The 27,345-nt window shown below is 70.7% G+C and overlaps 4 protein-coding genes across 6 annotated transcripts; all 4 read right to left on the reverse strand.

Moving 5' to 3' along the window:
- Positions 1–87: 87 nt before the first annotated feature.
- UNC45A (unc-45 myosin chaperone A) lies at positions 88–7,314 on the reverse strand. Its single transcript, XM_082321647.1, has 20 exons — positions 7,293–7,314; positions 6,955–7,113; positions 5,898–5,934; positions 5,623–5,798; positions 5,429–5,521; positions 5,004–5,171; positions 4,697–4,865; positions 4,263–4,433; positions 3,961–4,132; positions 3,441–3,741; positions 3,197–3,291; positions 2,978–3,119; positions 2,661–2,801; positions 2,380–2,507; positions 2,084–2,150; positions 1,794–1,907; positions 1,174–1,289; positions 961–1,078; positions 722–877; positions 88–485 (listed from the first exon to the last, which is right to left on the reverse strand). Exons 1-20 carry the CDS (start codon positions 7,302–7,304, stop codon positions 225–227), a joined length of 2,796 nt encoding a protein of 931 aa, XP_082177773.1. The 5' UTR covers positions 7,305–7,314; the 3' UTR covers positions 88–224.
- A 375-nt stretch (positions 7,315–7,689) lies between these two features.
- On the reverse strand, positions 7,690–8,871 carry LOC309595303 (protein shisa-like-1a; the record flags this gene model as incomplete). Its single annotated transcript, XM_082322067.1, has 3 exons — positions 7,690–7,816; positions 8,011–8,224; positions 8,865–8,871. Coding segments are annotated over 3 exons (348 nt in total), but the record flags the coding sequence as incomplete, so codon positions are not given.
- A 1,513-nt stretch (positions 8,872–10,384) lies between these two features.
- On the reverse strand, positions 10,385–20,493 carry MAN2A2 (mannosidase alpha class 2A member 2). The gene is made up of 23 exons (XM_082321616.1): positions 20,366–20,493; positions 19,077–19,231; positions 18,630–18,884; positions 18,334–18,478; positions 18,044–18,215; positions 17,556–17,683; positions 17,229–17,402; positions 16,695–16,881; positions 16,430–16,607; positions 16,041–16,243; positions 15,495–15,677; positions 15,186–15,300; positions 14,906–14,973; positions 14,562–14,727; positions 14,011–14,247; positions 13,781–13,903; positions 13,578–13,692; positions 13,349–13,482; positions 13,101–13,242; positions 12,677–12,810; positions 11,737–11,925; positions 11,514–11,624; positions 10,385–11,078 (listed from the first exon to the last, which is right to left on the reverse strand). The coding sequence occupies exons 2-23, from the start codon at positions 19,206–19,208 to the stop codon at positions 10,926–10,928; spliced, it is 3,444 nt and encodes a 1,147-aa protein (XP_082177742.1). The 5' UTR covers positions 19,209–19,231; positions 20,366–20,493; the 3' UTR covers positions 10,385–10,925.
- FES (FES proto-oncogene, tyrosine kinase) lies at positions 20,160–26,747 on the reverse strand. Of its 3 annotated transcripts, none has more exons than XM_082321613.1 (20): positions 26,664–26,747; positions 25,630–25,881; positions 25,349–25,522; positions 25,179–25,275; positions 24,544–24,727; positions 24,382–24,453; positions 24,089–24,226; positions 23,859–23,978; positions 23,654–23,776; positions 23,398–23,584; positions 23,224–23,301; positions 22,770–22,979; positions 22,317–22,439; positions 22,024–22,077; positions 21,795–21,913; positions 21,483–21,577; positions 21,252–21,375; positions 20,959–21,116; positions 20,650–20,772; positions 20,160–20,504 (listed from the first exon to the last, which is right to left on the reverse strand). In XM_082321613.1, exons 2-20 carry the CDS (start codon positions 25,852–25,854, stop codon positions 20,362–20,364), a joined length of 2,547 nt encoding a protein of 848 aa, XP_082177739.1. In that variant the 5' UTR covers positions 25,855–25,881; positions 26,664–26,747; the 3' UTR covers positions 20,160–20,361. The 3 variants fall into 3 exon arrangements, with proteins under 3 accessions (XP_082177739.1, XP_082177741.1, XP_082177740.1); XM_082321614.1 differs by having other exon boundaries at positions 20,376–20,504; positions 20,650–20,804; XM_082321615.1 differs by lacking the exon at positions 24,382–24,453.
- Between the last annotated feature and the right edge of the window lie 598 nt (positions 26,748–27,345).

The raw sequence follows: 27,345 nt of genomic DNA on the forward strand, positions 1-27,345 counted from the left end.
AAGAGCAGCTTTAGTGCGGTGTCACCGGGCGGGCCCGCCGCCCTCCCGGGCCCCGGGCCCCGGGCCGGCCCTCCCGGTTAAGGCAGACGGTGGCAGAGGCAGCGGTGAGCCCCATCCTCGCCCCGGGGCCCCGGGCCGGTGCCGCCGAGCGCGGCGGTGGCCCCAGCCCCCGGGCAGCGGGGGCCCGGAGCAGCGAGCAGCGTGCGTGGGCACCCCGCGGGCCCTCACTCCTGGCCGGGGTTGGGCTTGATGAGGCCGTAAGCCACCGCCTGCGCCAGGCTCTCCGTGGCCGCCTGGGCCACCCGCGGCTTGTCCTTCTCCTTGGCGAGCACCGAGAGGATCTCCAGCATCTCGCTGGCGATGAGCTGCTCCGCCACCTCCCGCTCGGCCGCCATCATGTTCATCACCACCACGGCCCCGCGGTGCTGCAGCTCGGCGCTGGGGCTCAGCAGCAGGGCCTGCAGGATCTCCAGCCAGTGCACCGTCTGCGGGGGGAGCGGGGCCGCACTCAGCACTGCCCCCCGACAGAGGGGGGCCAGCTCCCCCCAGCCCCGATGGCCCCCGACACCCCCAGCCCTGGCTCGGAGTCAGGCTGAGGTCAGGACAGGCTGCTCCATCTCCCGGGGCTGGGACACAGCTCCAGGACACCAGGGGAGGGGAATTTGGGACACTAGGTGCTGTCCCCGGGGGTCCCGGGTGCCCCCCGCCGCTGGGCACTCACCACCTGGGGGATCCGCTTGCAGATGGGGGGGTGCAGGGCGGTCAGCATGGCCAGGGTCCCCGAGGCTGCCCGCCGCAGCTTCTCGTCCTCCTCCCCGCTGTACAGGACCATCAGCTTCAGCCGGTCGCTGCCCTCGGCCAGGAACAGCTCCTGCACCTGCAGGGGAGGAGCGGGGCGGGTGGGGGCGCGGGGGCTGGGAGCCCGGCGCAGAGCCCGGCGTGCCCCCGCCCGGCCCTCACCTCCTTGCTCATGGCCATGTTGCACATGCACTCCGTCGCAGCCAGCCGGATCAGCTCGTGCTCCTCAAACATGTACCCCTCAATCATGGGCACGGCTTTCTCCTTCAGGATCTTCTGCCTGCGGCGGGGCGCGCGTGAGCAGCACGCCCCCGGGCCAGGCCCCCCTCTCCCCCCCGACCCGGTCCAGCTCCGCGCTGGCCCCACCGCCCCTACCGCAGCCTCTCGCTGATGCCAGCCAGGTTGGTTAACGCCATCAGCCCCTCGAAGTTCTCCAGGCCCGTGCGCTGAAGGTGCAGAAGGCTCACCAAGGGCCGGACCACCTCGTAGATCTGTGGAGACAGCAGTGCAGGGCTTGAGCCCTGAGCGAGGGGCAGGGACTCTGCACCCCGTGGAGCAGGGGGTGCAGGGAGCCCCGAGCCCAGCCTAAAGGCAGAGCTGCTCCCGTGGTCAGGCCTAAGCCATCGGGCCTTTGCGGGGAACAGCGAGGGTCTTGCCACCTCCTGCTCCCCAGGGAAGGGCAAACCCTCGCTGGTGGTTCCTGCGGTGCAGGATCACCAGTCCTGCGGCCTTTAGCTCCAGGGCTGCCGAGCCCCTTCCCGGCGGGCGAGGAGGAGCAGAAGCCCACCCTATCCCGGATGCCGCACAGAGGGACCGAGGCAGCTCCTGCTGGGGCAGCCCCTCCTCGCGCTGCTCAGCCCCATGCCTCCCCGAGGCAGACGCACGCCTGGCTGCGGCAGCCCGGGCGCACACGGCGGGGCGAGCCCCTGCTGCAGCCCCAGCCCCGCTGCAGGGCCGCTGCTTGGCAGACCCGTCCCCGCAGCGGCGACGCTCACCCGCTCTCCAGGGAAGGCCATCTCCGGGTTGGAGGTGATGGTGATCTTTGCCAGGGCCTGAGCTGCCTTGGTCTGCCCCACCTCAGTGCCCTCCAGGGACAGCGGGATGAGAGCCTGCAGACGGAGACAGAGCAGCCAGGTCACTGCAGCCCCAGCTTCCCCGAGTCTCCTGTACGAGGGAGCCAGTGTGGTCCCCTGCCAAACCACAGCCGCCCCCCCCCAGACCCAGCCGTCCCCAGAGCCCCGCTGCGAGGCGCGGGCGAGCGGCACGGAGAGGCCTGTCCCCTCACCTTGCCTCCTCCCTGCGCAACCACACCGCCCCGGTCCTCCGCCTCCTCCACCAGCGCCAGGAACACCCTACGGACACAGCGGGAGCAGCTGGAGGCAGGGACCTGCCACAGTGGGTCCCAACAGCACCCAGACACCTGCAGCGAGCCCAGGCTGTACCAGACTCCCAGACGCCCCCTTTCCGCTCCTAGGAGCTTGCATTCACCACAGGCACCCCAGTTTGCCGGCAGGACACCGGCAGGCCACCGGCAGCCTCAGAACCCAGCTCCCTCCCTGCCACCCCCCTGCACACCCATACCTGGAGATCAGCTCCCGGCAGGAGTTGGTGAGCGCTGGGTTCTCGCTCTTCACCATGCAGGCCAGAGCCGACACCACACCAGCCGTTAGCAGCTTCCGCACCCGGCGCTTCACAAACTCCGGCTTGTCCTGTCCCAGAGGCAGGGTCACCGCTCGGCCTCACCCCTGAAGGCCCCAAGGACACCCTGTCCCCACCCAGGACCCCGGGCTCTGCCCACCCGCACGCTCTCCCCCAGGGCCAGGGCTCCCGGCAGCTCCTGCGAACGGCGGTGCCCTGCTCACCTTGGGGTGCTGCTCCGGAATGTGCTGCTTGGCGTACTTGGCCAGCTCCAGCATCTGGGGGTCCGGCTCCTCGTGGTCGTAGCTGTTGGTGCAGTTCACTAGCGTGGAGGCAACCGCATAGAGCACACTCCTGTCCTCTGACTGCAGCGATAACGGGATACCCATCACATCCACAACGGAGAGGACGGGCCAGGACTCGAGCCCACCCAGTGCCACTGGGCCCTTGCACACACCCCAGCTCCGCAGCGTGAGCCCCGCAACACCCTCCGGCACGTTTCCCCAGCGCCAGGGCACCCACCGCAGCACTCAGCGCCCACCTTGGCCAGCTGGAACATGGCCTGCATCGCCGCCTTGTCCTCCACAAACTCCTCCTTGACATCCGCATCGAAGGTGAGGTAGGCCAGGCCCTCCACCGCCCAGCGCCGCGTGCCCGCATCGATCGTCTCATTGCAGAGCCACCTGGGAGACGGCCCCGTGAGCCCAGCTGCGGGGCACCCTGCCCGGCTCCCCCCTGCCCCTCGCCCGGCGGCACTCACTTGCGGCACTGCTTGGCCAATTTCATCGTGGAGCCCTCGGCAAACTGCTTCATGCTGAAGTCGGTGCCTCCGGCGGATCCCAGCTTGCAGAGCCCCTGCAGCCAGGAGCAGAGCGTCAGAGCCACGGTCGCCCCAAGGTGCCTGTGAGGGCCCCCCGGCAGGGAGGGGACAGCGCTGCAGACCCACGGGCCCTGCAGCACCCAAGGGCTCAGCACAGCCGCTCCTCCCCTCCCGCCACGCTCACCACCAGCGCCCGGATGCGGATGCTGTCCCTCTCGCTGTGCTTGTAGATCTCCTTGAGCAGGCTGACGCCGTTGGCGGTGATGAAGGAGGCGCGCTTGGCCTTGTCGGCGGCGTGGATCAGCGCCTCCACCGCTACCAGCTGGTGGGCCTCGCAGACGGAGGCGCAGAGGGACAGCACGCTGTCCATGATCCCCTCCAGCTCCAGCACCCTGTTCCCAGCATCCGAGGGGCCCTGCAGCAGGCACGACACCGTCTGGATGGCCCGCAGCTTCCCAGCCAGCTCGTGCCCCTCGAACCAGCTCCTGCAGGAGAAGACCACCAGGAAGGGTAAGGCTGATCCCACCCACCGCCTGCAGCCCCACTGCTGAACCCCAACACAGCAGGTCTCGGGGGGGTCTGCAATCTGCTTTTATCACGAAGAGCAAAAAGGTCTGGGGATAGGGGTGCTGCTGCTTCCCCAGAGGGCTGCCGGCTGCATGCGACTGAACCCCCCCTCCGCCCCCAGGGACGCCCGGGCTCACCTCACGTAGTCCTCGCACAAGTGGTGGAAGTTCTCCCTCTCAGCATCGCATTTCAGGTCGTCGTAAAGTTTGCTCAGCAGAACCGAGGCGCTCATCCGGCTGTTCTCCGTCACGGGCAGGCTGCCCGGGGCGCCGCACACCGTACTTCCCACCTCCAGGATCTTCTTCAGGCCTAGGAGAATGCGAGGTCAGGCGCCCCAGTGAGGAGCAAAACGGGGTGCGCAGGCAGAGATGAGGCGCGTGGCACCCCGAGGCAGAGGGGTGCGATGCCCCAGCGGGATGCTGCAGGCTGTTCTGCTCACCCTGGTCGATCACCCAGAGGCTCATGCTGTTGTTGGTCTCCTTCGGCGACTTCCTGGGCACCACCTTGATGAGCAGGTTGAGGGCGTTGTCACGGCCGTGCGCGGAGGCCCCTTCCAGCGCTAGCAGCTCCAGGAGGTGCTTGATCAGCAGTTTCAGGTCCTTGGAGGAATCTTCCAGAAGAGACAGTGCCCAGCAGTCAGCGCCCCGGGCACAGGCCTCACCCCTGCCGCGGTAAGGCTGGCAGGAGATGCTGCCATGACCAGGGGCTCCTGCCTCCCCGCTCAACCTCGTATCAGCCCTGGCCCAGAGCCCCGGCCCGGCAGCAGGGAGCGCTGACAAGGCGGGCAGCGGGAGAAGAACCGGCTGCAGCTCAGCGCCTCCCCAGGGCGCTCTCCCCACCCCACGCCAGCCAGCCGGGGCAGCAGGCACTCACCCAGCACCACCGCATCCTCCTTGCCACGGAAATCCTTCTGCAGCCCCTCCTTCAGGGAATCGAACATCACATGCAGGAGGTTGCAGGCAGCCAAGGAAACCTGCTCGTGCTCCACACCCAGCACCGCCGAGAGACGAGGGGCCCCCAGCTCCGCCAGGATGGCCATGGTCTGCAGGTACAAGCACAACTGTCTGCTGGAGGCTTTGGGGAAGTCTTAGCGCTTCCCAGCACCTTATCGGGATGGTTCCCTGTCACAACAAGGCTCTCACGAGCTCAGGCCCGGCAGGTGACAGCTCAGAGGACCTACCCGGGAGCGGTGCCCGGAGCACAGCCCCACCAGGGTGCGCAGGGCCGCCAGCATCAGGTCAGCCTTGGCCGTGTCGAGCAGCTGCGTCAGCAGCCGCACGCCATCACTTTGGAAGATTTTCTCTGCTCCGGCCTCCTCTCGCGCCAGCACAATCAGGTTCTGCGCAGCCTGGGAAAGGAGAGACATGTCTGGGGCACCTGCCCACCAGAACGCAGCCCAGCATGCACAGGGAACCTCCCCAGCGGGAGCCGGCTGGGCAGCCGCAGGCCCCTGCCTTCCACCCCCAACCTCCGGGGAGCACATTCTGCCAGTGGAAAGCCCGGCCTCGCCTGCGCAGCACCACTCAGCCAGCACCGCCAACCTGGGATTACCATCCCTCCCCTCCCTGCCTTCCAGCCAAGCCCTCCGCTCCCCAAAGCTCAGACCTTTTGCTTCTTGTCCGCATCCTTTTCTTCAGGATCCAGCAAGATCTGGAACATCTGCTCTACCTTCGAGTCCGTGCAGGACATAGTCTTCATCTGAGACAGAGCAGAAGGAGCAGCTCAGCCCTCACCGCTCCCCTGAGCCCACCACGCCCACAGGGGGGCCACAGCAGCCCCCACGCCGCCTCCCCGCTCACCTTCTCGTGCATGGTGCTCCCCAGGGCACGCAAGGCCTCCTGGAAGGCCTTGTTCTTGGGCTCCAGGCTCACGCACCGCTGCAGGTCGCTGACGGCCTGGTCCAGGCGGCCCAGCTTCTGCAGCGCCTGGCTCCGGCGGAACAGCGCCTTCATGTCCCGGCCGTCGGCTTCAATGGCTGCGGATGAGCAGGGATCTATGGCAAAGCCCCAGGACCACTCCGGTCTGCCCGGACAGGCCACGCACACAGGCCGGTCCCCTGCCAGCCACCACTGACCTTTAGATGCATCAGCCTCTGCCTTGGCGTAGTCCTCCTGCAGAGAGAGAGTCGGCGAGAGGGAAACGCCTGACGTGCTGCCCGTGCAGGCCTCGCTCAGCCCAGCCTGCTGCGGGCAGAGGCAGCTCCCGCCGCTTTAGAGAGAAGAGCAGGGAAAGGACCGTGGGGTTTGAGGAGGGGAACAGCGTCACTGAGGACGGTGAGCCAGCCCAGCAGGACACCCCGGCCTTCCCAGAGCACAACCCTCACGGGGTCCCCGAGGAGCCCTAGGGCTCCCTGATGCTTTTCAAGTACTCCTGGGCTACTTGAACCCCTGAAGTTCCTTGTGCTCCCCCTTGCCTCAGAGACAGCTCCACGGTGGGAGATCAGAGATGCTGTGACTGCCTGGGGCACAGCCCCAGAGCATTCGCACAGCCCAGGCATGGATAGGAGCGCCCTGCCCCAGCCCTGACAGGAGCAGTGCGGGACAGCGGGCAGGGCCAGGAGAGAGGGCGAGCAGGGAAAACACCAGAGAGTGCCCTGCCTGGGGACGGACAGCACCCTGCCCGGGGACCGACCGACGGCACCCTGCCTGGGGACCGACCGACAGCGAGGGCTGCTCGGGGACCGACCGACAGCACCCTGCCCGGGGACTGACAGCACCCTGCCCGGGGACTGACAGCACCCTGCCCGGGGACCGACCGATGGCACCCTGCTCGGGGATCGACCGATGGCACCCTGCCTGGGGACCGACCGACAGCGAGGGCTGCTCGGGGACCGACCGACAGCACCCTGCCCGGGGACTGACAGCACCCTGCCCAGGGACTGACCGACGGCACCCTGCCCGGGGACCGACAGCATCCTGCCCGGGGACTGACCGACAGCGAGGGCTGCTCGGGGACCGACCGACAGCACCCTGCCTGGGGATGGACAGCACCCTGCCCGGGGACCGACCGGGCCTCCCAGCGCAGGCGCGCAGCTGGTGAAGGCGCAGCCCCAGCAGGCCGGGGCCCAGCCCCAGCAGGCCGGGGCGGCCGGGCAGGTTGCCGCAGGCCCGGCGGCGCCGCCCCGCTCTCACCAGCTTCAGGTAGCAGGCGGCCCGGTTGCGGTGCAGCACGGCTCGCTCCGGCTCGGCGTCGCAGAGGCTCAGCGCCTGCGTGTAGGCGGCGAGGGCCGCGGCGTGGTCCCCCGCTTGGAAGAGCGCGTTGCCCCGCTCCCGCAGCTGCCCCGCCGTCACCTGCCGACGGGCACCGGCTGGGACACGGGCGCCGCGGGGGGACCCGGGCCCGGCCCCGCCACGGGCGGCTGCCCCGGGGATGGGCCCTGGGCACCGGCCCCCCGCCGCGCCGGGCCCAGCCCCGGCGGCCGCCCGCCCGCCCGCCCCGGCCCCGGCCCGGCCCCGCCGGCCCCGCTCACCGCCTCCTCCATCGCGCCTCTCTCGCCGCGCCCGTGACGTCACCGCCGATCGCCCGGGGAACGCGGACGCCACCGCCCGTGTCACGTGACGGGGGCGGGGCGGCAGCCTCCAGCGCCCCCCCGCGGCCCGGCGGTCCCGGCACCGGCCACGTGCGACCTCGTGTGTGTCCGTGTCCCGTGTCCCCCCGCCGTGTCCCCGCACCGTGCCCCCCCCGTGCCCCCCCCCGCCCCCCCCGTGCCCCCCCCCAGCCCCAGCCCCCGCCCCGGCCCCCCCTCAGCAGCCGCGGCCGGGGGCACCGGGGGGCGGCGGCGGGAGCCCGCCGGGGGCGCGGGCGCTGCGGGGCGGGCGCGGGCGGGAGCGGGGCTGGCGCCCTCCCGGGGGGCCGCAGGGCGGGCGGCGGGCGCGGGGCAGGAGGCGGGCGAGGCGGCAGGGCCGGGTCCGGTAGAAGTGGAGGAGGTCGAGGGCCATGAGGAGGAGGACGAGGAGCCCGTAGAGCCCCACGAAGGGCAGGGCCAGCGGGTTCCTGCGGGGGGGGCACCTCAGGAGGGGCAGCCGCGGCCCCCACCGCCACCCCTGCGCCAGGCGGGGCCCAGCCGGGGCCAGCTTCGGGCCCCAGGGGTGACGCCGCGCCAGCCCCCGGGTCGTGCCGGGAGCCCGGAGCCCCCGCCGCCCCCTCCCGCCAGCCCCGAGCACCGGCCAGGCTGCCGCCCCGCTCACCGGAGGAGGCCCGGGCCGGCCAGGCTGGAGAGGTTCACCCCGGTGAGGGCCTCCAGGGCCAGCTGGGAGCAGCAGGACTTGAAGGCGCGCGGGCTGGAGCGGCAGCAGTAGCGGTGGCCGGCCGGGTCGGTCAGCCGCGGGCAGTAGAAGCCGGGGTGGTAGCGGCCGTCGGGGCCCGCGTAGCCCTCGCAGAGGTGCAGGTTCTGCACCGAGACTGCGGCGAGGAGCAGGCGCTTGGTGAGCGCCGAGGCTCAGCCCCCGCCGCAGGGTGCTGCAGAGCCCGTGAACGGGGCACGCGCTGGGCTTCGCCCCGCGTCGAGGCGAGTCGGCGTGCCGGCAGCCGGCGCGGTGCCGGTGGGACAGGCTGCCAGCTCCAGCGAGGCAGCCCTCGCAGGGACACTGCGGAGCGGAGCCTTCTTCAGCCCCAGCAGGGCTGGGAGCACCCCGGCCCCACGGGGCCTCGCCGCCCAGCACGGGAGCCCCCAGCTCAGCCCTCGGGCTGGGCTCAGGTGGCGGCCGGGCTCCAGCCCCACGGGCAGCACCGGCTGCGCACAGCCCCGCCCGGCACTGCCTGCTGGCGGCCCTGGCCCCATGTGTGCCGTGGCCTCCAGCGCTCGCCATCGCCCCGGCAAGGGCAAACGCGGGCAAGGAGCGTGATGGCGGCAGAGGGGAGGGGAAAGCCCCCGGGCTAGCCCCGATCTCCCCGTGCTGAACCCCCTCCCCATTCACCACCACCCCACAGGGACAGCGTTTCTCACCTTACAGATGTGCTGCAGCGGGACCAGCCCCGGCACCACCACGCCTGGGCCACCATCCCCAGCGCGGACCACCGCCTCCCGGCACAGACCCCCCACCTTCCATCGGGGGCCACTGGGGAGCAGCCCCCAAGGGACGAGGCCCCAGCAGGGACAGGGAGGATGGGTTCAGGGAGCAGGAGGAGCGGGAGTGGGGCGGTACCTGTCCCAAGGAGGCTGGGGCACAGAGCCGTGGCAAGGAGCAGCCGGAGCAGGAGCCCACCCAGCATCTTCCCCACCGACCCTGGGCAGAGGCGGCTCTGGCTCCGGCGGAGGCAGAAACCACAGCCCCTCCTGCTCCCGCCTGCATCACGGCCCATCAAGAGCCGCTTGGAGCCATTAGAGCCTCCTGCACTCGCTGCCCGCTCCGCAGGGACCGGGGCGGGAGGCGGAAGCATCGCTAATGAGCTTCTCGGGGGCCAAGCGTGGGACGGGAGGCACCTTCCCCGACCCCACAGCGGGGCACCGGCCACGTCTCAGCCCTTCTGGGGATGCCGGCATGGCGGGCGAGGACCACGGGCCAGGCTGGGGCGCGGGGCGAGTGCCTGGCCCTGGGGCTGTGGGCGGGTGGGCTGTGCCGCAGCCCCTCAGTAGCCCAGCCCCGGCGGGCAGCAGGCCCTGTGCCAGCAGCCTGGCCCCCCGCCAGCCATGCCATTAGCCAGGCTGCAGCAGAGCTGCCGGTGGCACGCTGTGCCAGCGCAGAGCTGTGGTCCCCTGCTCCCCGGCACAGCCCCGCAGCGCGCTCGCACCCCCAGCCGTGCAGCAGGCCTGGGGTCCTGCCCCGCTGCGCTGCCCTGTGCCGGGCCATCCCCAGGGCAGCGTGAGGGGCCGAGCTGCGGGGCCGATCCATGGTGGCTCCATGCACTCTGCCTGTTCTCGGGGCCGTGGGCGTGCAGGGCCGTGGCCGAGCCCGTGGGATGCGGGCTGTGCCGGAGGCTGTGCGGGAAACCGAGGCAAAGCTCAGCCAGCACCACCTCCTCGCCCGGCCCTCGCTGCGGCCCTCTCTGCTGGCACCCCTTCGCAGTAATTAGCCCCGGGGGGCCAGGGGAGCGCGGCAGCCCCTGCGGTCCCCACAGCAACCGGGAGGATGCTCCTGGGGATGTGGCTTCCCGCAGCCCCTGGGGCACTGCAGACCAGGCTGCTGTGCTCTCACCGAAAGGGGACTAAAGGCGCTGAATATGGGAGAGGCCATTCCCACACTTAACCCACGCGTTGCTGCCTGCACAGGGAGCTGCCTAACTTTGGTCTGCACCCCATTCCCCTTGCTCCCGCCAGCGCCCTGCGCTGCCTGCTCCCAAACGTGTCTGGGCCTGGCCGCGCCACCGGCCTCTCACACGTGCCCGTGGCCCCACGCCTGGCTCAGCCCCGGGAGCACCGGCAGGGCAGGGACCCCGCGGAGCAGCATGCAGCACAGCCCCTGCAGCCTGCCCTGCACACCCAGACGGGCCCTGGCCACAGCTCCGAGTCTGCCTCCCTGCTGCCGTGGGGTGCTGCCCCGCCTCCCCACGGAGCACCGTTCCACTCCCCCGCGCCACCAGTGCAAGAATCACAAACCAGACACAGACTGAGGCCCTTTGAAACAGCCTCGTGTTTCCTACAAGCTCCAGGCGAGCTCAGTCTCTAGTCCACAGCACCTCCCCAGCCAGCTGCCCCGACCCTGCCAGGCTCCTGGCAGCCCCCGTGCTGCCCCACGGGTCCAGGGGAGCCCAGCACGGGCCCCTGCCCCAAGACACCGGGGTGGGCACCCTCCCGGGAAGCCGTGCAAACGCAGCAGGGCAGCTGTGCCCATCCTGCCGGCAGCGGCAGAGCCCGGCCCGCTGCCCCTGCCAGCCGTGCTCTGCTCGGAGCAGTGCCCGGCCCGTGGCCTCGATGGCCTGGCAGCATCCGGCAGCCTCTGCACAGCCCTGCCACAGCAGTTCGCTTCTGAAATCTATCTGAGAACAGAGAACTAATAAATTAGAAGGCAGCAGCCTTTGCAAGTCCGGCACGTCCTGCCCAGCGCCTGCCTGCCTGCCACAGGCTCGCTGACCCAGCCTCTCCCAGGCCGTGCTGGTGCTGCTGGGCTCAGCGGCTGCTCCCACGCCGCCCAGCCAGTCTGCTCCTCTCCCACTCCGGGAGACACTACCCCAGGCGGATGCGGAAGGTGGCAATTTCCATGGGGTCCAGGTGGATGTTGGTGCTGTTGGAAGCCGTGCCCAGCGGGTACATCAGGGTCAGGGAGGTGGGCTGCAGGGAGCCCAGCTCCAGCCCCTGGAACAGGCTGCCCAGGGCCAGCTAGGGAGAGAGGAAGGAGAAGGGCGGGTGGCCCAGGTGAGCGGGACGTGGTGCCTGGCAGCGCAGCACCGTGCACGGGGCAGCCCCACACACGCTGTGCCAGCAGCCGGTTCGCAGGCCCCCCACGGCACCACGCTGATCCAGCCCAGCCCAGGCTCTGCCCTTCTTCGCTGGGGGCTGCAGGGCTCATGGAAGGCTCCAGACCCGCTTTGTGAGAAACAAACATCCTCCAGCTTTGCCTGGGCAAGGGCAGAGCAGGGCTGCGTGCTGCACCATGGGACTCTTGACCAGCCACCGGTTCTGGGACCTGGGGGCCCCCTCCAGCCTCCGTCCTGGCTTGGCACGAGCACAGGAATCAGGCGTGGAGCCAGACGTGCCGGGGGCCCCAGCCTGGCTCTGACCCAGCGGTGCGTGGGGGCGGCAGCCCTCTCTTACCTTGCCCTGGCTGGTGGTGCAGTTAAATCCCAGGTTCTTGGCCTCCAGGCTGCAGTCAAAGCCTTTGCGGTGCAGGATCAGGGCTGCCTCGGCCGAGGGTAGCGAGTCATCCTGCCGGGAAGCCGGGGTGTGAGGTGCGATGCTGGGGACAGCGGGTGCAGGACCCCCCCAGAGTCCTGCTGCCCCCAGGCCGTGCCCGCCCCGCTCACGGGGCGCAGCTCACCTCTGCCTGCAGCATCCGCAGGTTAAGGATGTGAAAGTCGCAGGGGAGGGTGGTGGAAAGGGGCACGAAGGAGCGCAGGACTGGTGGGGTCAGCTTCTCCTGGGCCACGGGCATGACCAGGGCCTCGGCGTTCAGGTGCATGGAGGTGATGTGGCTCAGCAGGGAGGGGAAGCTGATCGGGCGGCCGTCCTGCATGGGCCAAGGAGCACACGGGTCAGCGCAGACCAGGGCAGCGGCAGGGCCAGGCAGAGCCCGGACAGGGCCCGTGGGGCCTCCCGCCCCGTGCCGCCTCTCCAGCAGCGCTCGGAGAACAGGCACCTGCCAGCACAGGGCACCCAGAGCTGCGCCCACCCACACACGAACCCCCCCACTGCCCAAACAGGGAGGGCGGCTGCTGGCCGGGCAGCCTGCATGGACCCCGGCTAGCCGACGGTCAGACTATGGGCTTGCTACGGGGCCTGGCTAGGCTAGTCGCTAGCAGCTAGTCCACGAGACAGAGAGAGACAGTGGGGCCAGGCCGGCCGTTACCTCTGGGCTGCCAGTCCTGGCGCCGGGGAAGCCCAAGGCTTTAAACATGGAGGCCAGTTTGGAAAAGAAGCTGGAGCTCTGAATGGGTGACATGGCGCACGCATAGAGAGCAGCGAGGGGATGCGACAAAAACACTGTGATTACAAGGGCAGCGTGGCTCTGCACCCCATCTGTGGGACAGACCCTGGTCCATGGTCCCAGTCTCCCCACACCCCCCTGCTCCAGGCCCGTCCCGTCCCTCTGCAGTGCCAGCGCGATGGTTGGGGGGGTCACGGGACAGCAGGGGAGGAGACCCTGCACCCAGTCGCACACGTGGCTTTCGGCAGACGCCTCTGTCCCAAGGCAGGGCTGGGCTCTCTGGGCGAGCGGCACCGTGCCCAACCCCGGTCCCGTGGCCTCGCAGCCCACACACCTTGTTGGCAGTGGCGCGGTGCTCCAGGAGGAGGCGGAACCGGTTGCAGGTCCGCTTGTTGTCCTTCAGCCCTTGGCCCAGGCCCCGGTTGTCATCCTGCATGAGGCGCCGGTCCAGGATCACCTCCAGCTGGCCTGCAGAGAGCGGGTCCCAGCACCCCGGGCTTTAACGCGAGCCAGCCGCCCCGCACGGCCCCTCTGCCACCACGCGTGGAAACGCTCCCACAGGGCTGGGGGCAGCCGGGGAGCCCCCAGAGGCAGCAGGACCAGGGCACCCTGCACCCAGCCCGCAGCGCCCTCCTCCCCAGCATCCCCCTGCGCCACCCTGCAGCACCCTCCTCCCCAGCACCGCCGCCGAGGGCAGCCCCGGCTCTGCGGCAGGCCCCCCGAGGCACAGCCCCACGGCCCCGGCGGGGCCGGCTCACCGCTGCCGAGGCTGGAGACCCCCAGGGCCTGGGCTGTGTGCAGCGTCAGGCGGCTCTGTGTGTCCTGGATGTAGGCCATGGCGGGCATGGGGTAGAAGTTGGCCTGCAGCGGCAGCTTCCGCTGGTACCTACGGGGCTGGATCTGCCGAGGGACAGAGGTCAGCGGCTGGAGGTGGCTCCCGCAGTGCCCGGTGCCGGGCACTGTCCCCCCGTGGGCAGCTGCTGTCCCTCCCCAGGCTGCCGGATACCTGGAAACCATTGAGGTCGGTGAAGAAGGTGTCGTCGCTCTCAATGTCAGTGCTGAAGCGCAGGGCCAGCTCCTTGTTGACGTGGTCACGGATGTCCACCAGGCAAGACACATCCAGGGACAGGCCCTCCACCCCTGCGGGCAGGCAGTGAGGGGCTGGGCCCCACGGGCAGCATCGCCCAGCGCCCCCGGGCCAGCGACCTCCCTGGCACAGCCTCAGGCTGTCTCACCTGGCACGTTGTAAAGCCGCACCACGGTCTGGACATGCTGGTAGTAGCTGGCGACCTCTGAGAAGACGGGTCCCTCCGTCACCCGCACTACTGGGGGGTCCTTGGGGGCGTAGGGCTGTGGGGGAAGGAGGGCTGCGCTGAGCTGGACTGCCACGTGGCCGCGGGCACGGCTGCCAGCTGGCTCTCGGAGGCAGTCCCCGTACCTTGGCCTCGCCATCAGGCAGAAAGAGATAGGCTCCGCTTTTGTCCTTGGAGGTCCTGGTGCCGTAGATGAGGAACTCACTGCTCACCCTCTGCTCCCGCTCCTCCCCAGCTCGGCGGACGCTCTGCGGGGCGCGGGCCAGCACAGCGGTGAGCACGCCTTGCACGAGGCAGCGCTGTGCCCCCCTCCCCTCCTTCACCCCCACGCCACCCGTCAGAGCCCTGCACTCGCCTGCAGCAGGCCTGAGCGTCCCGAGAAGCAGGCCTGCAGGTGCTGGTTCTCCAGGCAGAAGTCATCGGCCGTGGCCGGGAAGACGTGCACGGGTACGGCCTCCTGCTTGCGCACGGGCAAGTCGCGGCCGTGCAGGTACAGGCGCACGGAGGACTTCAGCGTGGTGTGGCCGTCGAAGGACTTGTGCAGCTGCAGCACACGCAGCCCCAGCGCAGGCAGGCGGGCCAGGACAGACACCTGCGGGCAGCACGGAGACCTGAGCCAGCCCCTCCGCAGGAGGGCAACCGGCACGTGGGGACTTCTGGCTGTCAGCAGGGCAAAGATGCCAGCACGGTGCTTCTGGGACTTCTGCTGAGGGGGGACGCGCATGGGGGCCTGGGGGTTTGCGAGCAGTGGGAGCTTGTGTTAGGATGCGGGGACACTTGTTGACACAGAGAAGGGCTCATGGGGTGTCCCTGCCGTGGGGGCAGCGCGCGAGGACGGGAGGCTGGCACGCACGGGCTGTGCGGGCTGAGGATGGCGGCGAGCAGCGGCACCGAGGCACCCCATACCTGGTAGACGTTGGGCACCATGTCGGTGGCAGAGCCCCAGTGCGCACTGAGCTGGGAAGGCAGGGGCTGCCCCTCCTCGGAGAGCACACGCACGTGCGGGGAGTCCACCAGCACCGGCAAGACACTCAGGCGCTCCTGCTCCAGCGGGTTGAACACCACCAGGAACCTGCGGGTGGGGTCACGCAGGGATGGCCACCCCAGCCCCACGGCGTCCCGGGTGCCCTGTGCCCCACACCACCCACGGGTCCCGTGCACCCACCCACTGCTTTACAGAGTCCCAGGTACCCCCCTCACCGCCCCGCCACGGCCCCACAAGCCCCGAGAGCAGGGCAGGCAGTCCCTACCGGGGCAAGGCGTCCAGTTTGACAACTGTTCTCTCCGGGAGCGAGTCCTGGTTGGGGCGCGTGTCGTCCTGGGGAGAGGAGCAGTCAGAGCCGGGGTGCGCCCACCACCCCTGCCAGCTGAGCCCAGGGACGCAGGCACAGGCTGGGACCCTTTCCCCACGCCCGCACCCAGCACCAAGCGTGCAGGCGGGGCTCTGCTCCCTGGGCGCACGGGGACAGCTGCCCCAGCACAGCCCAGCGTGCTGGGGCGCGGGGAGCCATGGGGCAGGGTGCTGCTCACCGTGCTGAGGAAGGGTGCAGCAGGGTCGTGGCGGTAGGCGTCCTTGTCCCCCAGCACGAGGTAATGCGCAGCATTGATGATGACACGCTTGAGGTTCGTGAGAGAGTGGAGCAGCCTGAGGCACGGGCAGAGTGAGCCACCCGGGACCGTCCCCCCGTCCTGTCCCAGCGTCCCCCCAACACTCCCCACCTCCCCCCGGGAGAGGGGCCCCACAGGACCCCCACACCCAGCCACGCTCCCAGCCCCGTGCCCACCAGCCCCCGTCTGAGACAGGCCCCTCAGGGCTGCACCCCAGCCCCTGGCACGCACCGGACTCCATAGTCAACCGCCACGGCCTCCTTGGCGGTACCGGTGATGGCGTCGTGGTGCTGGAAGAGGCCCAGGTTGCGGCGGGCGTTGCTCAGCAGGGCGTAGTCGGAGAGCGGGTACCTGCCGTCGGCGCCGGCGCGGCGGGCGTGGGCGAGTGCCAGGCTGTACAGGATCTCTGCCCCCCTGCGCAGGGACAGGGTCACTGAGGGTCCCTGCTCCGGCGCCCCACGCTCCGGGCCGAGCGGTGCCAGGACGGAGGGCAGCGGAGGAGCAGCCAGCCCAGCCTGCCCTCGTGCCAACAGTACCCAGCCCGCGCACTCTCCTCGGACAGGGGCCTGGCCTCGGGGAGGGCAGGCGGGGGGCACGCGCTGCCCTGGGGCTGGGCAAGGCTTTGGCACTCCCTGGGCCATGCCTGGGCCACCCCCAGCACATCGGCAGCTGGGTGCAGACGGGGAACTGCCGGGGCTCCTGGGTGCTGCCTGGCCAACCCTTGCCCGTGCCCCCTGCACACAACCCCTGCCCCGGGCCCAGCCCGATTCCCCTCACCGGAGGTGGGCCTCCAGCACCCGGTCCAGGCTCTTGTAGAAAGGCCGGGAGGTGTAGTAGCCTGTCCAGTAGTGATCCTCCCGGTCCGCGTAGGAGAAGAAATCTCCACTCAGCACCGGGAACCCAGGCGGCTTCATCCCCGGCACGATGCCCACCTTCTTGTACAGAGCGTCAAAGTAGTCAGAGAGCGTCCCAAACTGCGCCTGCAGGACGGCATGTACAGCCCTGAGCACGACGGGGAGCCCCCATGGCTCCCCGGGGCTCCCACCACCCCTCCCGGCACTGCCCACCCTCCGACTGGGCTCTGCGTGCGGCCTCCCCGCAACCTCCACGTGTGGGGCCCTGCTCCCCCCGGCCCCTCGTGCTGCCCCAGACCTCCCTGCACGTACCTGGACATGGAGGTTGGGCCGGGAGTTGAGGAAGTCGAAGATGCGCTGGTAGTTGAGGAACTGGGCATCCCACTCCTGTGGCTTGTCGTAGCGGAAATCGTCTCCCAGGGGCACCAGCAGCACCTTGCTGCGGTACAGCTTGGACTTCTTGCGGTACTGGTCCAGCAGGAGCTGGGCTCTGCCGTGGGGGGCCAGGGCGTGAGGCTGGCTCCCTGACAGGGCCGTGGGGCTCAGAGCCGCTTGCCCCTGCCCCTGCAGCACTCACCGCTCCGCCACATTGGCATCAGTGATGGCTCGGGGAGGCACCTTCCACGGGCAGTTGATCCGGCCACCTGGCAAGCGCTTGAAGTCGAACTGGCAGCAGATCTTGGGGTCTGGCCCACAGGTGTGGGGCACGTCGTAGCTGTAGAAGGGCATCATGTGGCAGAAGATGTCGGTGCTGGCGTCTGGGTCTGCGGGACCAAGGACAGATGAGCACCAGCAATGGCTCTCCCTTGCCTATCCCCAAGCAGGGGTGCCCACGGGCACGTGGGCATGGGGACGGCTGCTGGGGCAGAGCAGACCTGGCACACAGGCTCACCCGCTTGGAGCCCAGAGAGCACAGCAGCCTCCCCCGGTGCACTGGGCACAGAGGGGAGTCACCCTGGGGCTGTCCTGCAGGGCAAAACCGCTGCAGGGCAGAGCCATCACCCCCCGTCGCTCGGCTCGCCGCCCGCACAGGAAAGTGGCCGGTGGCTGTTCCCTGCTGCCACCCACCCCAGGGGCCCTCCCCGCGGTCGCCTCCCCAGCAGCCCCTCACCCCACGTCTGTCTCCACATGAACTCCAGGTTCTGGGTGGCAGCAAAGTGCTTCTTGATGGCGTAGTGCACGCGCTGGATGAGCATGCCCGTCAGGTTGGAGCGCTTCAGCAGGTAGGGCATGGTGGAGCTGTGCCCAAAGGGGTCGACGGCCCAGCCCGACCGGGGCGTCACGCCTGGGGGCACAGAGACCCGTCAGCCCCGCGCTGGGCCCGGCAGCACCTCCCGTGAGCAGGCTGCTGCCAGGGACGGGGGTGCCTGCTGGTGCATCGAGCAGGCCCCCAGCCAGCACCCTGCCCCTCCTGCCCGGCATCCCACCCAGTTCTCACCAATGTTCTTCTCCAGCCACTGGTGCCCCTCGATCAGCTGGTCGATCATGGCGAAGTAGTGGGAATTGGCCTCGTCGGGCATCACCCAGCCACCCGTCACCATCTCCAGCTGCCCGTTGCCAACCAGCCTGCAAGGGGGACACAGGAGATGTGATCAGCTCTGGGCAGAGCCCTGTGGTGAGCTGTGTGTCCGTGGCAGAGCCTCACCCCATCTTGGAGCCACCTGGGTCCCACCCGCAGCCTCCGCAGCCACCGGCTGCTGCACAGTGCCCACACCATCCCCGCGCACGGCCCTGGACAGACATCCCTCCACAGCACCACGCTGGCCAAGGCCCCAGCCAGAGATGCTGCACTGCAGCCAGGGCAGCCTTCGTCTCCCCAGGGCCCTTCCCTCACGCACCCCATGCTCACAGCCGGCGCACCTCCCACAGCACCCTGCCTCCGGGCAGGGACCGTGCCGGGCACTGGCGCCAGGCGGGCGGCCCTACCTCCGCACCGCAGCCCGCTTCTGGGCACTGATGTTGTCCCACCACTTGGAAAAGAAGGAGATCTCGGACCAGATGAAGCGCCGGCGCGGGTCCTCCTGCATCTTCAGCACCATGCTGTTGAGGATGTGCTGCGTCTGGTCATAGTAGTACTTGTCAAAGGTCTTGATCCAGCCTGCCAGCACATGTTGGGGGTCACTGCGTGGGGCCCAGCCCTTCCCCACCAGCACTGCGGGGCAGCAGGGACTGGGATAGCTCTTCCCCTCCCCTGCCCGCCTTCACCCGCTGCTCACCCGGGTCGTTGTGGGAGTGCGGCACCACAAACACCTGCAGGGGCTCAGTGTCCCACTCATTGGGCTCGTAGGTGATATCAAAGCCCTGCTTCCACACGCCGCCGTCCTGGTTGTCAAAGGGCAGCAGCGAGTACACGGCCAGCATCTGCCAGGTGGGAGACAGGGCTCAGGGCAGACACCGGACTGAGAGACCCCCGACAGAGTAGGGCCAGGACCCCACGGACGCCCTGGTACAGACCCCGTCGCGCCAGCAGAGATGGGCCCTGAGCTGCTGGGCCAAGACGCCAGCCCCTCACCTGCAGGTCTGGGCGCTGGCCCTTGCCCCCCAGGGCGAACTGGCAGTCCTGGGGGGAGACGGAGAGGAAGCTGGGGCGGCTCTCGGGGGGCAGCACCCAGGAGCCATTGGGCGTGTGGTGGGGCAGCGCCGGCTGCCCCTCCGCATGGGCCGTCAGCTCCAGCACTGAGTCCTTGATGTGGCTGATGATCTCGTGGTTCTCCTCCAGCAGCTGCTCCAGCTGCTCAATGCGGTTCTGCAGCACCGAGATCTGGCTCTGGGGACACAGACGCCGCGGTGAGAGCCTCCGGTGCCCTTCGCCAGGCGGGTCCCGTCCCCCACGTGCACCGGCACCAGCAGGGAACAAGCCCCGGCCCAGGCAACTGACCGGCCTCAGGCTGTGCCGGCTGGCCACCGCTAGCCCTGGCCCGCTAGCCTGCTCTCCCGTCCCCGCAGCCCTGCGGCTCACCCTGGGGAAGTTGCCCCCGCTCTGGTGGCGTGTGGGGTCGTGCTGCACCCGGTCCAGCATCAAGTAGAGGGAGAAGACGGCCACGCAGAAGATGGCAGCTCCACACACTGTCACCTGCTTCTTCAGCTTCATCCCGCAGCGCCGCAGGGGCAGACCTGCGGCGGGGCAGAGGGAGCCGCTGGCCCCGCCAGCCCAGCCGCGGGGCCGGGAGAGGCGGGACGGGACGGGACCGGACGGGACGGGACCGGACGGGACGGGACCGGACGGCGCCTCCCGCCCTCGCCCTGGGCTGAGCCCGGCCCGGGGACCCGGGGGCCGGGGGTCGGGCAGCCCGGCCCGGCGCTCCCCTGCCCTGCGCACCCCTTGCCCACCGCCCCTCACCGCGGCCCCGCTCCTCCTCCTCCTCCTCCTCCCCCCGGCCCCCCCGCGCCCTACTTCGCTTAATCCGGCGCCGGGTATTTATAGCCCGGGCTGGAGCGGTGCCGGCGGGCGGCAAAGGCCCGGGGCGCCTGGGGCCCGGCCCGCTGCGGAGCCGGGGCCGGGGCCGGGGCCGGGCAGCGGCTGCCCGGGGCCTCCGCGCCGCGCCGCGGCCCGGCGCGGGGAGCGGGCAGGGCCGGGGCCGGGGCCGGGGCCGGGGCCGGGGCCGGGGCCGGGGAGGGGCGGGCAGGGCCGGGGCCGCCCACCGCGGGAGGGCTCCGGGGGCGCGGCGGCTCCGCTCTTACCCTGGGCGGCTCCGCGGCCCGGCCCGGCTGCTCACATCGCCCGCCCCGGGCCCGCCGGCTGCCGCGGCCGGGATGGGCCAGGCCCCGCCCGCCGCCCCGCCCGCCCGGCCCCGGGGGCGGCCGCGGGGGCGGGACCGAGCCGCCGGGACCCCCGAGCTGCCGGGGACCGGCCCGGCCGGGCCCCCCACGGCCCCGGGGCGGGCTCGGCCGCCCCCCCGTACCCCCGGGACACACCCGGGCACCCCCCCAGCCCCGCGGCCGGCGCGCGTCCCGGTGCGCCGCGTCCCGGTGCGCCCCGTCCCGGGCCGCCCCGCTGGTTCCCGGGGCCTGCGCCCCCCGCGCCCCCACAGAGGCGGTGCTGCAGAGCTGCTTCGTTTATTACACGGGATCAAGGCGGGGGGGAGCCGCGGGCGCCGCGTCCCCGGGCCGGGCGGGAGCCCCTGCCCCGGGGCAGAGCCGCGCCCCGCCGCCCCGCAGCAGCCGCCCGAGGGACGGGCGCTGCCGGCGGGACGGCCCCGGGGCAGCCGGTGCTGTGCGGAGCGGGGCCGGCGGGCCGCTGCCCCTCACCGGTGCCTCTTGCGGATGGCGATGAGGTCCTGGTGGATGGTGCTGAAGCTGGGCCGCTTGCGGGGGTCGTACTCCCAGCACCGCTGCATCAGCCGGTACACCTCCTCGGGGCACTGCTCGGGGCGGTCCAGCCGCACGCCTGGCGGGCGGCAGGGATGGCGACCTGGCGGCCCGGGCCACCGGCCCCTCGCCCCCCGCAGCCCTGTCCTGCCTGTCCCGCGGGCACGGCTCCACGCCGCGCCCGCAGCGGCCCTGGAGAGCCGGACCCCGGCCACGTCCCTTACCCTGCTCCACCGCCTCTCGCGTCTGCTGGTTGCTGAGGTTGGGGTAGGGGACGGCGCCCAGGCTGAAGGCTTCCCACAGCAGGATCCCAAAGCTCCAGACATCGCTCTCGGAGCTGTATCGGCCTGGGGACGTGGGGCGGGACGGATGCTGGCGGCTGGGGACGCCCATGCTCACCAGGGCTGGGGTGCCCCGGCTCTCCCTGCCTCCCTCCCCAGGACCAGGCGCGTGGGAGCAGGACGTGTGCCCCAGGCTCCCAGCTCCCGGCTGTGTCGCGGGGCTGCCAGGCCGTGCCCGGCTCCATTCCATACCATAATTGAGTGCTTCGGGGGCGGTCCACTTGACAGGGATCTGCTTCATCCCCGCTGTGGAGGCGTAGACGCCATCCTCCCCCTCCCGCGACATCCCAAAGTCGCTGATCTTCAGGGCATTCTTCTCCGTCACCAGGCAGTTGCGAGCGGCCAGGTCCCTGGGACGGCCCAGAGCTGTCAGCCGCACGCCCAGCCATCCCCGGAGGCCTCCGCCTGGCACTGGACGGGGGGCAGCAAGGACTCCGGCGTTCACCCTGCCCTGCCCGGCACCCACCCGCGCTGCTGGAGCCCACCTGTGGATGCAGTGCTTGCTCTCCAGGTACTCCATGCCGGCGGCAGCGTTCTCCGTCATCTTGATCAGCTCCTTCACCCGCAGGTGGGGGCCCTCGCTGCGCAGGAAGCTCAGGAAGTCCCCCCCTGCACCCAGGATTGCAGAGCTGGCGGGCGGCTGCCCTGGCACGCCGTGGCACACGCACGCACCGGCTGCCCCGGCAGCGCGGGGGCTGCCGGACGCGGCCACTCACCCTGCACAAGCTCCATGACAATGTAAATGGGCTGCTTCTGGGTGCAGACGCCGATGAGCCGGACGATGTTTGGGTGATTGTACTGCTTGAGGATCCTGTGGGGACAAGGACGGGCACCGTGAGCGCGCGGGGGCCCGGCTGCCCCAGGCGCAGGCCACCTCCATGGTGTCCCCAGGATGCTCTGCCCGGCCAGCCCAGGGACACAGCCCTCAGCACAAGGATGCTGCTGCAGTCCCAGCAGGGTTTGAACTGCCCCAAGTCCCAAGGACGGACAGACAGACGGACCAGGACAAGGGTGACGGCCGCACAGACCTGGCTTCCTGCAGGAACTTGGCCTTGAGCTCGGGCGGGAGGGTTTCCCGGCAGGATTTCACAGCCACCGGGGTGTTGTCAGCACGCAGGCGGGCACTGAACACCTCCCCAAAGTTACCCTGCCGAGAGACATGGGTGCACTGGCCCAGCTTGCCGCGGCGTGGCCCTGGGGCAACCCCTGCCCTCCCACAGACCCTGTGCAGGCAGGGATCAGAGCACCCCGACTCACCCGGCCAATGCGCTCCCCCAGCAGCACGTCCTCATGGTTGAGCACCCATTTGTCCTGCAGCGAGCAGACACCCAAGGCGGTGAGCTGTGCCCCAGCCTGCCCCAGGCCCACGTCCCCCCTGCCCCTGCAGCTCCCTCTCACGCAGCCCCCAGCTACCCCCCAGGGCTGAGTCTCCACGCCTGGCTGGAGAAGTGTGCTTGGGGCGCCCAGCCCAGCCGTGGGCAGCAGAAGGGGCCAGGCAGGGCTGCCCCGTGCATAGGGGACTTGTCCCCCTCCCCACGGCCTGCTGTCACCTTGGGCACGGCCCTGGCCAGGACGATCCCGCTCTTCCGTGTGATGGGCTGCTGGCTCTGCAGGAGGTGCTCGATGAGCAGCGGGATGGTGGGGAAGCCTTCGCCCTCCAGCCGGTACATGTTCTGCGGGGAGGAGAGGCTGAGGGGCTGCGCCTGCACGCACGCATAGGTGTGCTCACGAGGCTGGAGCGCATGGGTGTGCGTGCATGGATGAGTGTGCGTGCACGCACGTGGCACAGGACATGCATGCACGCTGGGCACAGCAAGCACGCCTAAGCGGGAGTTCACACGCACGATGCAGGCTCACACCCCCACTCCACGCTTGGCCTGTGCAAGGAGGGGTGCGCACAACTCGTACCATACACACACCTCCCGTGCACCCACACCGGGGCCCCGTGGCTGCAGAGCCAGGGGCCGTGCCCGGGCTGTCTCTCCCCGCCTGTGGTCACTCACGTCGGCAGCCTGGATGATGAAGTGCCGGGGCTGCCCGTCCCACAGCACGCTGAGCACGTACTCCTGCTTGCCCTGGCTCTCCCGCACCAGAAAGTCCCCGCTGCAGCTCAGCAGCTCCTGCACCTCCGAGCGCGGGATGGCCCCGTGGTACCAGGCCTGCTGGCACAGCGGCTTCTGCACCTCCGGGATCAGGGGCACGGGGGGCGGCAGCTGGATGGAGACGGGTGAGCGCAGCCATGCCCCCGGGGTCGTGCCGGAGGCAGGGGCAGCAGCGGTACCTGGAAGCTGTGCCTGGGGCAGGGCGCAGCAGGCAGGGGGAGCAGAGGCTGGAGGGGCTGGAGCACGGAGGGGAGGGGGCTGTGGGGCCGGAGAGGAGAGGGCAGGGGGTGCCGAGGGGCCGGGAGGCTCGGCAAGGCAGCCGGGGCAGGAGGGCTGGAGGTGCCCAGGGACTCACCGAGTACTTGGGGCTGAAGATGCCTGAGATGTGGTTCTTGAGGGTCTCCAGTGCGGTGGCCCCACTCCGCTCCTGCTCCTGGGGGGAGGCGTGAGCTGTGTGCTGGCCGGGGGCGATCCCAGCCCGGCATGCCCCAGCCCTGCGGCTCCCGGAACGCTGCGGGGCAAGACTCACCACAGAGGAGACCGACTGCCGGTCCTCCTGCAGAGGCAGGGCAGGCAGGGGCTCCCCGGTGCCCAGCTCCGCCAGCTTCCCGGCCAGCAGGTCCCGCTGCGCCTGCAGCTTGGCCTGCGTGCAGAGGCAGCCCTCGAGCTGCTGCTGCGCCTCCTGCAGCCCCTGCCGCTTGCCCAGCAAGTGCACCCTGGGGACAGAACAGGGCGGTCAGACCCTGCCACCCCCGGTCCCTTGCCCCGCACCCACCACACCTCACCGCTCCCCGGGGCTCCGGCCCTGCTCCTCGCCCCGGATCTCCTCCTGCAGCTCCCGCACCCGCTGCTCCTTGCTGCCCACGGCCTCCGTGGCAGCCGCCAGCTCCTCCTCAACCGATGTCAGGCTGCAAGAGATACAGGTGCCGGACGGTGCCAAGCTGCGCTGCTGGCAGCGGCAGCCCCCGCCCGCGGCCCAGCCCCGCTCACGAGTGCTGGACGCTCTCGACGGTCAGTTCGTTCAGCTGCAGCTCCCCCGGCGTCAGGCTCTCCGTCTCCTCCAGCAAGCTCTCGTCAAAGGACACAGCCGGTGGCACCTCAGAGCCGTACCTGCAGGCACCCAGCGTGGCTCTGCTCCCACCTGCCCTGTGCCGGCCACTGGCACCCGCGATCAGCAGAGCCGTGCCCGGCTGAGGGGCTGCAGCCCCGCGGGGCTGTACCTGTGGCTCTGGATGAAGCCGCTGTACTCCGTGTCAGGGTCGATGGCCTGGATGGCACTGGCAATTTCCTGGTGCACTGCCAGCACGTCCTCCTGCACCAGGCTGCTGATGCTGTAGTACTCCCTGAGGATCTCCTTCCTGCAGGGACGCGGGCGCTGGAGGCTGCTGGGCTCCTGTGCCCCCCAGCCCAGGGCCCCTGTGGCCAGGCACCACCACCCCTGCCCCGGCCCTGCCGCCTGGGCTGGCTGGTCCCCGCACCCCGCTGGCTCGCACCCTCGGTCCCCGCATCTCACGTGGTGCTGCGGGGCATCACCATGATGGCTGCAGGCAATGGGGCAGGGAAGGTGCACGTGGCCGGCAGGACTCTGGCAGGAGGAGGGAGCACTGCCGGTGCTCAGGGGCCATGGGGGTGCCCAGGGACAGGCAGCGGGGCACGGGGCAGCCAGGGCTCTTACAGGACAAGGACCATCTCCTGCTGCAGGCTGTAGAGGGACTGGTGGAGGCTGGGCAGCATGCGCTGGTAGTGGTGGTGGTGGTGGAGTGTGGCCGCTTGCACGGCCAGCACATACTGGTTGTGCAGGGCGTAGAGCTTCCAGAGGCTGCGCACGTACTTCTCCTTTGCCTTGTCTCGATCCTTGTCTGGGGGAAGAGGCCGTGGAAAACACCCACCGCCGCCGCGGTGCTGGTCCCAGCGCTGTGGCACGTCCCCTGGCGCAGCCAGCGAGGGGCACGGGCACCCGGCGGGGCTGGGGCAGGGGCCGGGGGGGTGATGGGGAGGGGACAGGGGTCCCAGGGCAGGCAGGGGGCTGGGGCCAGGGTGCTCACACCACACCTCCCCGTGCACAGGATGCTCCCAACCCACAGCGCAGTATCCCAAGGCCCATAACCCATGGGACATTTGCCCGGCTCCCCGGCGGCCAGGCTGGGCTCTCCCCGTGGTGCTGCCCCTGGAGCCCCTGCCTGGCCCAGGCTGCACCATGGGTCCCACAGGCATGGGGTGCTCCAGCCATCCCCGATCCGCTGGGGCTGAGGCGAGCTGGGAGGGGACACAGCGGGATGGGGCCGGGGTGGGGGCCGGGGTGGCAGGCACCTTTGCTGGCCTCCTGGTACTTGCGCTTGGCCTGGGCACTGTCGCGCGCCAGGCTGCGGTACTGCGCCTTCAGCTTCTCCATCTCCTGCTGCGTGGTCTGGGGAGGGAGACACCGTCAGGGGAGCGGGGCCGGGCCGGGCCCCCTGCTCCCCCCGCCGGGACCCGCGTACCCGAGCGTACTCCTGGCTGAGCTGCTGCCACCGCTCGCTGTACGCCTTGCGGAGCTGCTGCTTGTCGCGGATGAGCAGGCTCAGCTTGGCCAGCGGCCCCGCCGCCAGCTCCTCCGCATGCTGCCGCAGGATCTGGCTCAGCGTCTCCGTCTGGCTCGCCAGCACCCACCAGGACTGTGGGGACGGGCCATCAGGGACGGCACGGGGATGGCCACCCTCCAGCACTGCACGGCACCGCACCAGGCTCTGCGGGGTGCGCTCCCGCACCGGGGCATCCCTACCTCCCCGATCTGGCTGCCCTGGTCGCCGGAGCGGAGCTGGCCGGGGCCCTCCTGCTTCTCCAGCTGGGAGAACATGTGGTGCAGCATCCCCGCGTACTCCCGGTCACTCTTGGCGCGCTGTGACATCCACTTCTTCATCAGCTCCAGGAGGCGCAGCTCGCTGTCCTGCAGCCGCAGCAGCGCACTGTGCCCCTGCGGGCACCACAGCTCCGGCCCGAAGCCCATGGCACCGCCGTCCCGGGCAGGAGGAGGCTGCGGAGCAGCAGCAGAGCCTGAGCTGCAGCTGCCGCCCCATGCCCCACACCGCCCTCGCCGGTGGCCGGGGCCCTTTGCATCTCGCACCCTCCCACGCCATCGTCCCGTCACCGGGACGTGGTGCCCCGGTCGGGCGGCGGCGGGGGGCAGAGTCCTCCCTGCCCCAGGCAATCTGCCTTGCAAAGCGCATTCAAAGCAGGCGGGAGGGCTGAGCGCGCCCCAAGCCCTGCGGCAGCGGGGGCCCGCGGGGACGGTGCCGGGGAGGAGGAAGTGTGGGGTCAACACCAGCAGCGTCACGCCTGCCATGCACACGGGGCTGCTCCCCGAGGGCAGCGCAGCCGTGCCCCCCGCCCTGGCCGGGGCACCGGCCCCACGCGGTCTGGCAGCTCCGGCCCCGTCAGCACGGTCACCCCTGTGCCCGCGGTGGGGGCAGCCAGGCACGCCGAGCTCTCAGGCGCCAGGGCACGGTGGGGAGCCGGCAGGAGGGGGACAGGGCCCCAAGCCCCAGAGGAAGGTGCCAAGCCTGGACGCGTCCCAGTTCCCGGGACTCCAGCATGGCCATTGGGAACCGAACTGGTCCCAGCCATGGCCCCAGGGTGCCCTGCCGCGCAGCAAGGGTGCAGCAGGAGCAAGAGGGTGCTGGGGCACGTCTCTGTCCGGGGCAGGACGTCCCCTGGCACAGCCCTCGACCCCTCAGAGGGGTCCGCTGAGAACCCCCCCAGCCCCGCCAAGGGGTCCCCTGTCCCTGCCGGCGCCCCGCTGGGCACGGCCCCTCCAACCTGCGTGTGCCGCGAGGTCCCCGCCGTGGGGCTGGCGCTGGCGTCCTCCCGGGGCCGGGGCCGGCGCAGTCTGGACCAAGTGCAGCTCTGGCTCCTGGGGAGGAACAGGAAACCCGGTGCTGACCATACAGCCATTGCGAGATTTCCTGCGCTTCCTCCCCTCCCTGCCAGTCCCCGCACCCAGGGCCGACGCCGGCACACAGCTCTGCCATAGCTGGGCAGCCCCCGGCCGCACCGCCCCGCTCCCGGCTGCCTCGCACCAGGGCCTGGCGCCGGCAGGATCCAGCCTTGCAGGAGCCCAGGGCTCTTCCTCGCCCCCGCTGTGGTCCACAGCCCCTGCGGAGCCTGAACTCAGCCCTGGCCCTGCAGGGGTTTCACCCAGCAAAGCCCCTTCGGCCGTGCCCGGTCCTGCCTGTCCCCCAGCCCCTCTCCGTGCCCCTGCTTCCCCGGGAGGCTGCAGGGACTGGGGGTGTACCCGGGGGTCCCCCCAGGGCTCTGTGCAGCCCTGCTGAAGGGGGGGGCATCCCGTCACCACCCCCGAGCCTGGCCTTCGTAACCGTGAAAAGCCACAGGACAGAGCAGCCACTGCACGGGCACCCATGGAGCCATGCCCCAGCCCTCGGTGCCAGCCTGCGCCCACACAGCCGGGACCCCGCTCCCTGCGGCAGCCCCAGGCGCTCCC

Source organism: Platalea leucorodia, assembly GCF_965183815.1.
Source record: "Platalea leucorodia genome assembly, chromosome: 9".
NCBI classification, from domain to species: domain Eukaryota; kingdom Metazoa; phylum Chordata; class Aves; order Pelecaniformes; family Threskiornithidae; genus Platalea; species Platalea leucorodia.